We start from the raw sequence: 9,851 nt of genomic DNA on the forward strand, positions 1-9,851 counted from the left end.
TCGCCCCACTTCACTACTGGCGATAAAAGACGTCTGACAAACGTTGATTCGAGTAGAGGCTGGAGTCACACTTGCACTCTTTGTGTTAATTTATAATACCAATAAGGTGATTTCGTGTTGTCGGAGATTTCATCGTACTTTATTCATAAAACGTCAGACTCATATGGTGTAACTAGTGGAGGACGAACCTGGAAAATCCCGATAAAAAAACACCAACCCATGTGAAGCTACTGGCCGAGCCAGAGAATCGAACCCACGCTGACAGATATGAGATGGCAGTGATCGATAAAGGATAGACCACTGCCCCCTCCCCATGGTTGCACATTATTACACCTCTTTACAATATTGGGTATATTGTGTCAATTAAAGGTTAAGTTTAACAAATGTCCGGTGAATTGAGGAAAAGGTATTATCCTAAATTTATTTAACATTTTCTAAGCATCACATATTGTTGGCACCAAATAGCCACTATTGTGCTGCGGTGCCATAAAGGGACCATGCAGTCATGCATCAAGCCTGGTTCCTGGACCATCGATAACTACAGAATCAATAGGATTAATCCCAAATCGATGAATTTACATACAGCGTGGTCTTAGGTACTCGCCTTCACAGATTACTCACATCTGACCTCTAACCAAATGGGTTCGAGTCTTGGTTTGGCCAACATGATTACCTGAAAAAGCTTGCCAATAATTGTCTGTGGGTCAATAGGTCTTCGTGGATTAGTCCTCTTTTAAATCTACTGGATGCCATGTGTGGGTAACTACGTGCTGAAATTTGTTTTCAAACCCAGGAAATATAACCTAACCAGTCGTGTTTTTTTTTTTTTATAACCAGGACAATTTCAGCACACACAAAATGAACTACATGCTACAGTGTCCTATTACTGCATCATGTCTATTGCCGCAACATTTGAGCATTTCTGAGAACCACTGTCATTATCTTTGTTCTAATGTTTAGTTAACCTGGACTTTGTGGCAAATATATACCATACCATTATTAGAAAATACATATAGTGCACAATATTTTTGGAGATCCTGATATTAACATTTTGTTTTTGCAGATGATGAAACAATATATCTACGATATAATTATTCTATTCGGAATCCTTACGGTCCAAGGTCACCCGAAACTTCGAGTGATCGACTTGACCCACACATTAAGCCCAGATACTGTCTACTGGCCAGGTAATCCAGTATATAACTTTACAAAACTATTCAGAGGAATTACTCAGCCTTATGGTTTCTGGTGAGTGTATAATTTCTTTTATTTGCAGATATAGATCACGATGAAATTTGAGGTTAAATGGACTCAAGCTCTGTTGGTATTGTGTGAAAAGCTTGAGCAGTGAATACAAAATATTCATATACTGGATGCAGATGAAGTAGTATTGTTCTGGGCATCCATCTGTTCTTTTGTAAGAATGCTTTAAATGAACAGCACAAGGGGTCATTGTTATTGAGGTATGAGATGTCAAATGTCCGATAATGTTTTGGATAATAAATTCAATTACTTCTTTGAGTGTGATTTTTTTGAGGGAGGCATGACATAATTTGATTAATAAATATTATTACATACATCTGAAGACTTTCAAATATAAACATTTAAGGAACAAATAAAACTAAACTAATTTTGAAACATTTAAGCATATTTCTTGGCAGAAGCATGAACAAATTAGAAACTGAATAGAAACCTCGATATGCTGATTTCACATTCAAACAATGTGTGACTCTTTTATATATTAAATGAAGCGTATCAAAAGTGTTTTTATTTAAATCATTGATAATTCAGTTTTCATTCGATACTAATTGGACTGGTAATGTTTAGAGTGTCCATGTTCTCTCTGTCAACCCCCCCCCCCCCATGCCATATATGTATGGCCTGAGTACTACTTTTAAAATAAAATTTTGTTCTGCCCAGAATTTGTTAAACCCGAATTGCAAACTAATGTATGCCTTCTGTATCCTTACACTTTCCAACCGCTCCGGTAGCTTAGTGGTTAGAGCATTACAGGAGATTACACGTTGGTTCGAACCCTGGCATAGACATACCAAAGACTTCTAACAATGGTACTTACAGCTGCCTCGCTAGGCATTCAGCATTAAGAGCTTAATGTTAGGTCTGGTCAACCTGGTGTCAGAATAATGTGACTGGGTGGGACACGATACTACATGTCCGCGGTATGATGCCCCAGTGCTAGAAATCACTATAAACTGCCACACTGCAGACATCGTAGTGATATGACCAAAATATTGTTAAAGCTACGTTAAAAATCCAAATCACACACACACTTTACATCGCACCTCCCCCCCCCCCCCATTTCACCAAACTCCAAAGGACACAAAATATATTGTTTTATGCTTGGTACCAAGTAGTAGATCAATCCTTTAAAGTTTAAGCAGTTTTATATACCGCTAGACAAATTTATATACCGCTAAGCAAACTTATATACCGCTAGGCAAATTTATATACCGCTAAGCAAACTTATATACCGCTAAGCAAGCTTATATACCGCTAGGCAGTTTTACATGACCATAAATACATGTATGCATTAAAAACTGGTACACGTTGAAGAGGCCAAATGTGTAAAACAGCAGATCAAAATCTAGAGCACCAAGTTTGGCATTCTTTTCATGATGCCACTTTATCTTTTTAAAAACAAATAGAAACCAAATGGGATCAATCTGTTAGCACAGACAAGGAAATGATCAGTTTCTGACTCCTAAATGGCCTGAAAAAACAATGGGCTTACCCTGATTTGGAGAGACAAAATCAGTAAACAGACAAGAGACTAAAGAAAATAAATAACAATATGTGTATCTTTGTTGGAAAGAAATATCCTGCAAACCAATAAAATGGTTAGTCCATAATGGTTCCTAAGCACATCAAAGTATTATAGTGGTCACCAGGCTGACTGCCCGTTTGTCCTCAGATCGCAGTCAGTGCATGATTTTTAAATCATATCTTTCATTGTAGAAGTACACTGGTGATTTGTGATGCTAGCTGTGTTTTGCAGATGTAAAGGTGCATTGCATTTTAATGCAACGTGTCCTACAAGAATACATGTAGTTGAAATTGAGGATGGTGTAAACAGGGTTGTGTATCTGCCTAGTTTGATCACTTGGTAAAAGATAATAAAAACTCTGATACAACACTAGTAAAAATGTAGCATTTTAACATCTACCAATAGAGACACACATAAATCATATAACAGGAATATGTAGATGTAATAGCCAGAATTAAGAGTTTTTTTCTGTCCGTTGTTAGTCAGAGAGTAATTTCTGTAAAAGTTAAAAAGCTGGCGGGTGAATTGACCCTTCGCAAAAGGAAGCAGCACATGTCTAGCTTCAGAGAAAATGTTGATTAGTATGTTATGCATTGTTTATCATTTTCCTTCCCTAGGTACGAGACCAACTACTTTGGCACACCAGAACATGGAGGTACACATCTGGATGCTCCAGCCCACTTTGCGCAGGGTGGTTGGCGTTTGCATCAAATTCCTATGGAAAAACTGGCAGGCCCTGGGGTTATTATCAATGTCAAGGACAAAGCAGCCAAAGATTCAGACTACTTGGTTAATGTAGATGATTTAAAGAACTGGGAATCTAAGTATGGCCGTATTCCTAACGGAGCTGTGGTATTAATGAATTCTGGATGGTCGTTACACTATCCCAACAAAACACTTGTATTTGGTTCCTCAACACCCAATGATCCATCTTCATTTCACTTCCCAGGATTCCACGAGGATGCAGTTAGCTGGCTTACCAACCAACGATATGTGAATGTGATTGGGGTGGATACACCCTCTACTGATTATGGTCAATCTAAGAACTTCCCCACGCACCAGGTATTGGGTAAAACCAACGTGCCTGGGCTGGAGAATATAGCAAATCTAGATATGATACCGGAAGATGGCTCTGCCTGGGTGTACGTGGCTGTTCTAAAACTGTACGATGGAAGCGGGGGTCCAGCACGCGTGTTTGCCACAGTAGAGGGACCGTCTTACAACTCAAAATTTGAACTGTAATGGTTCTGCAGAATGTACAAGGAATATATGATAAGACATGTATCAGGATCAAGGAAATAACAAGACTCAAGTCTTTTGAAATTTGAAGTATATAGAGCTATGTGATTTTCAACCATTTTCATATTTCCCAATCTTGTTGAAAATTTTCAAGTTCTTTCACGTTGCAGTTATAAAATGGTGTACTTGTTACCTTTTTTAATATCTGCAGAGCAGTCAGAAACTTTAATAAATTGCTGTGACAGTGTATAGGATTTTGATTTCAGGCGGAAGTCTTTTTATTTAAGCTGAATATTAGGACATTTAATTTGCATATTTCGCCTAAATTTCCGCTATGAATCCACCTGAATTCCGCTTGATGTTTGCCGATGCTTCCTTAATATGATCAATTATGGTTTAGGCAGAAAGCACTTAAAAACCCATCTGCAATCTGCAATCCACATTAAGTCCGCCTGGAAAATTTCGTAGCATGTATCAAATTCCTATTTGCTGTGATCTTCTCCAAAATGTTTTTCTTCTCTAAAAAAAAGTTTTATGTCCTATTTTTTAATGTTTTAAAGCTCTCCAATACACTGGCTTTCTGTATAACCAACTTTCTTCCTGATCGCGTTTCTTCATCTCATAGTATTTGTTTTTAATGGTAATGATCATATTAAATCCCTCCTAACATATTTTGTTATCGTTTATTGTTTTATTCACCGTATCGTCAACACTGTTTAACTTACTAATAGGAGAAGTTACAATCTCATTGGTGTTTTAAAAAAAATTATGGTATACCTGCTTTTAATTTAAATGCTTTAGCAGCTACCGTGGTAACATTGCAACAAATTTTCCAGGCGGATTTCAGACGGGTTTCTTACGCGTTTTCTGCGTGACCATAAACTTAAAGAAGCTTAGGCGAATTTCAAGCGAACTTTAGGCGAATTTCTGATTGAATTTTATGCGAAATATGCAGATTTGTTGTCCTAAAATTCTGCTTAAACATAAAAATATATCTAAGATTTCCGCCTGAAATGATATGCTACCTGACAAAACCGCATGACATTACCACCTGAAATAAAAATCCGCCTTAGGCTTCTGTCTAAAAGAAGGCTCATACAATGTCAACATATCATCCAGATTTATGTTAAACTCAAATGATTCTATACATCATCAGGAATCAATGATAAATATTCACGTTAATTTTTAAAATGGGTTAAAAAAAAATATTTTGACAGACATTATAAAACAATATTTAGGTTTTTCTTGTCCTCGTTTTCTTTATTGCATACAAAACCTAATCCATGATGGCATTATTGAAGTCTTTTTAATTTCACTGAAAGTTTGGTCAGATTTCACAAAAATTCTGACCAAAACTTTCACCGAAATTCTGATGAGGTTTCACAAAACTTTTGGCCAAAACTTTCACATACATATAGTATCAGATCAAGCGCAACTCCACCTTGCACCAAATTTTCCAAAAGTCCAAAGATTCGTCTATGCTTGTAGTTCTTTTGATCAAGTTCAAAATTACGCCTAATAATTCTGATAAAAAGTCCGAAATCTGTCTTAAGGTAGGAAAAGGAACTGAACAAACAGAACTTTTCCCTCTAACAGTTATCCTACAGGAGGAGTATAAGAAACAGTACGCTTAGCTGTTTGGCGGATTCAGTCTGTCACCTAAGATCCGTCTGAAATGTGGGATTTTTTAAATGCATGATACCCCCTGAATCCATTTAAAATACAGGTGGAATCTGCCTACAAATTTCGTACGGCTACAAAGCAATGACAAAGAAAAAATGCAGAGTAAACGGTAAATCTGTACTGGTTGTTTAAATGTTAACTTATAATTTTAGTTAAGATTATACTAGCATAGAGGGCAACCTGAAAATGAAATAAATCTTAAAATCCAATTGATAACAGTTAGGGTAAATTAAAAATATCGTTAATACTAATATATGTTTAATGATATCCTTTATTTATCCAGTAATATAATTAGCAAACAGCAAGGTTGCAATATGGGATACAATGTAATTAGTACCAAAAAGTCATACAAGGTCAACATCTGCTGCATAAAAGGACAACAAATCTAACAAAATATTATTTCAAATTATATGAGGCTCACGTAAGGTTGTCAGATAGATTTATACCTTACAGAACTTATGTAGTTATTTAATCAGGATTAAAATATTTGTATATGTATACTTTCTTAAAAACGGAATAATTAGATGCTTAAATATTATTACATACCCATTTAATCTAACACGGTTAATCTGGCATTCAATACAGATGTTCAGTCTGTGATTCTGTATCACACACCAAGTCTGGAACTAAAGTTACAACTTAAAATATCACATAATTATAAATTTGTAAAAATAAATATTCAAAAAATGACAAATTGTTGGGAATGATTTATTGCTATACAAATAATTCAAATGTTTATAATTTTAAGAAATGCAGTCATATTGGGTGAAAATGGCTACTTATGCTGCTAGTCATGATTTGGGAGTGCCACAAATAGCAACGAGTAATGTATGGTCTTTTCAAGGTATCTACCACAGAAATTACGGTTAGTTGACATTGACGGCAAAATATTTAGAACAGAATGTTTGACAGTGAGTTGTCAGAAAAAGCTGTTGTACCAAATTGGCATCCATCAGACAGTGTTGAAAAGAAATGATGACAATGTTAAAATATCTTTGACCTTTAAATTTATCATCTTCTCTGTAAACAGTTTAGTCTACAAGACTAATTTTGGGGTTCTTCCCACTCGGTACCACAGGAGACAAAATATGGAAATAAAATGACCTCATTGTTCATTTTCAAGTCCAACAAAACAACCATCTACCCATTTTAAAATTTCTTTTTTCCTATATACATTTATAAAGAGTGCATCAAAGTGGTTGTACCATGATAAAATATTATTTATAAGAATACCAAGTTTAGCACCTTTAACGGGTTCAGTTTTTCAACCATTCACTTCTAAGTACAGTATTCTGCATTTTAACACATCGCTTCTGTGGCCTTGTGGTTAGAGCGTCCGCCCAAGATGCGGGAGGTCACCAGTTCGAACCCCAGCTGAGTCATACCAAAGACTTATAAAAAATGGTCGTGTTAGGCGTTCAGCATTAAGAGCTTAGTGTTAGGACTAGTCAGCCTGGTATCAGGATAATGTTACTGGGTGGGACATCATGCTACATGTCTGTGGCATCATGCCTCAGTGCTAGACATCACTATAAACTGCCTCACTGCAGGCATCAGAACGATATAACTGAAATTTATTTAAAGCTAAGTTAAAAAAAAAAACTCACACAGAATTTTTCACAAGATGCGTGCCTTCACATTTCGGAACAAATTACACACACACACACACACACACACACACACACACACACACACTGCAGTTTGATTGCTCATTGTGTTGATCAGAAAAGCCTTCATTTAGTTTGCTCTGAAAAGTGCTAATATCTTGATCGCCAACAAAATCTTTATAAATGTATTTGTCTTTGCAAAAATGATGAAAGTTATACAAATAAGTAAATTACAGCAAAGTATCATCGAATCAGGTATATGCGTATATAAGCAAGTCAACTGAATTGCGCTTTTTTATGTCAGTCAGCGAGGGCATATTGATTTGGCACATCCAATATATATCTTGGTACTTCTGTAAGTCTGCCTGTCTTGAGATGCTTCTAGCAACAGTGGACAGGAACTATTCAATGTTTACAAATGAGTTTTTGTTCGCATTTTAAAATGTATGCATAGATGACCTTTTAGGGCTTTCAGGTCATTGCAGCAGTCGTATTTTTCTTTCTTTCTTTAGATTTTTAAAACTGGAATATGACATATATAAAAAAAACATTAACTAGATTCAGCATAAATTGCTTGAGAAAGAAAAAATTAACAGTCATGTGTATATTTGTATACACATGACCTGATTAAATATTCTGAAAATTCCATGAATTTGTGTGTTAAAAATTGTTATATTATTTATTTTGTACACATTTTTTTAAAAACACTTTGGATTTCTGAGGCTTTTTTATTTTAAACATTGTTAGAATGATTAAGCAAAAGCCACTTGAGGGCGATGAGGTCAACAAAGTTAAGTAAACATCTCGCATTTTTGTATTTAATTTGAATAAAGCAGACACAAGAAATAAGTCGTAGAAGAAACAAAAATAAGTGAAAGTAGCACATGTACCCTTCCTGCCTTACTGATATCAAGGAAAAGTCATTCCGTTTTCAGTGTTATATTTTGAAGAGCACTTAAACGTCTTGAATTATGTACATTCTTTCCATTTATGAAATATTAGTCTTTTCACTTGGATGTCATACAAGATGCATATTTCTTTTCCTTCTTGTGTTTGTGTGTTAACATACTATCTTGTAAACCAGTGTACTTGAAGAAAAATGCATATTAAGATCGAAGACCATAGTAAGCCTCTTTGAAATAAAGAGTTATTAGCTTCTTCTCAAGATGTCTGAATTTTGTGTTTGAAAAACTTTCGAATTTTATTATAAGGCAAGAAAAAATGTGTGTTGCCTATAGCACTGGTTTCAAAATAAGGGTAAGCAGGTTGTTTTGTTTTTCATTTAACATGGAGAGAACATTTTTCTAGGGTTGGCAGTGGGAAACAGGGATGGTTGGCCAACCAGAAACACACGTTTTCTTTGGCCTATAGAGACAGTTTATAGACTTGTAATGAAACATTCAGATCTGTTCAGTAAATATGTGAAGGAACTGAAAATTGTTAAGGAAAAGAAAGAACGAAATTTTTTGGCAGACATACAGACTCAAAATAGAGACCTGAATAAAATGTAGTTTGAACATTAAATATAAAGCTCTTATAAAAAAAATTCATCTTATATTCACTTGGTTATTCGTTTCTGTCAAATGAGTGATTGTCTTTCTGTTTGACAAGATTGCCAGAATTATGTGTATTACAGTGAACAGGCGTATGTTATATTTAAATGCTGTTACTTTAATGTCTTATGTCAGGTGTTTAGGCTAGATAAACAGTAACACAAGAAGTAGTGAAAACAACAAGCTTTTTGAAAAAAATATAATAATTTATTTTCTTCGAAAAATTCTGTAAAAATGGAAAAATATGAACTTAGAGTTTTATAAAATCAAATCCCAAAATAATCCAAGAATAATCCACGAATAAAGTCCTAATAACAAAATGTTCTACTTATTTCAAGCTCGAATCCCGAAGAAGAATCCAAGATGGAAGAAGATGACGTATGCTGTAATATGTGGTACTGAATTCTATATTTCATTGTAGAAACAAGAATTAACACTCCGGTTTTGGAAATTTTAATTAATTTTTATAAAAAAACTATCCCTGTTTAAAAATTTCACACGAGGACACTATTTTCCAGAAAAATAACAGAATTTATCATTTTGACTCCAAGTAATTTGAAATAACTCCAATCCAAGTAAGTTGAAATAACTCCAAACAGCACAACATACAACTTCCAGCGTAACAGCCCAACTTCTACTGAGAATCTCTCTCCAAAACAAAGGTTATACCGTACTCAAAAACGCAAAAAGGGGGTCACGTGATGATGTTCTAGAAGAACGTAGAAATAAGGTACTTGTTATAGATCACGTCCACCCAGTGTGGCTCTGACGAAAACCAATAATTTTACTCTAAGAAATAAAACAAAAATTTTAAAAAAAATTGTTTACATCTTAAACACGTAGTCCCATCATGACATCGACAATAGCCAATCATTTTAAAAATAAAAAATAGAACTTGTTTACGTGGTTGGTACTAATTTTGAAACAAAGTCAGGATCTAGATCAACACCTGATGTTTATAACACGAACAGTCAAGGTCAAACT

General features: G+C 34.9%; 1 protein-coding gene across 5 annotated transcripts in view; it reads left to right on the forward strand.

Moving 5' to 3' along the window:
• The window catches only part of LOC149781761 (uncharacterized), a 61,879-nt gene extending 53,400 nt beyond the window's left edge, over positions 1-8,479 (forward strand). For 4 of the 5 annotated variants that reach the window (XM_089935890.1, XM_089935892.1, XM_089935891.1 and 1 more), the window contains exons 2-3: positions 1,064-1,248; positions 3,403-8,479. In XM_089935890.1, the coding sequence (XP_089792016.1) occupies positions 1,064-1,248; positions 3,403-4,027 (810 nt within the window). In that variant the 3' untranslated portion in view covers positions 4,028-8,479. The remainder of the gene's footprint in view (positions 1-1,063; positions 1,249-3,402) is intronic. The other variant, XM_089935894.1, reaches the window with a different exon arrangement.
• Positions 8,480-9,851: the final 1,372 nt, after the last annotated feature.

Source organism: Sinohyriopsis cumingii, chromosome 15, assembly GCF_028554795.1.
Source record: "Sinohyriopsis cumingii isolate HCF-2022 chromosome 15, ASM2855479v2, whole genome shotgun sequence".
NCBI classification, from domain to species: Eukaryota; Metazoa; Mollusca; class Bivalvia; order Unionida; family Unionidae; genus Sinohyriopsis; species Sinohyriopsis cumingii.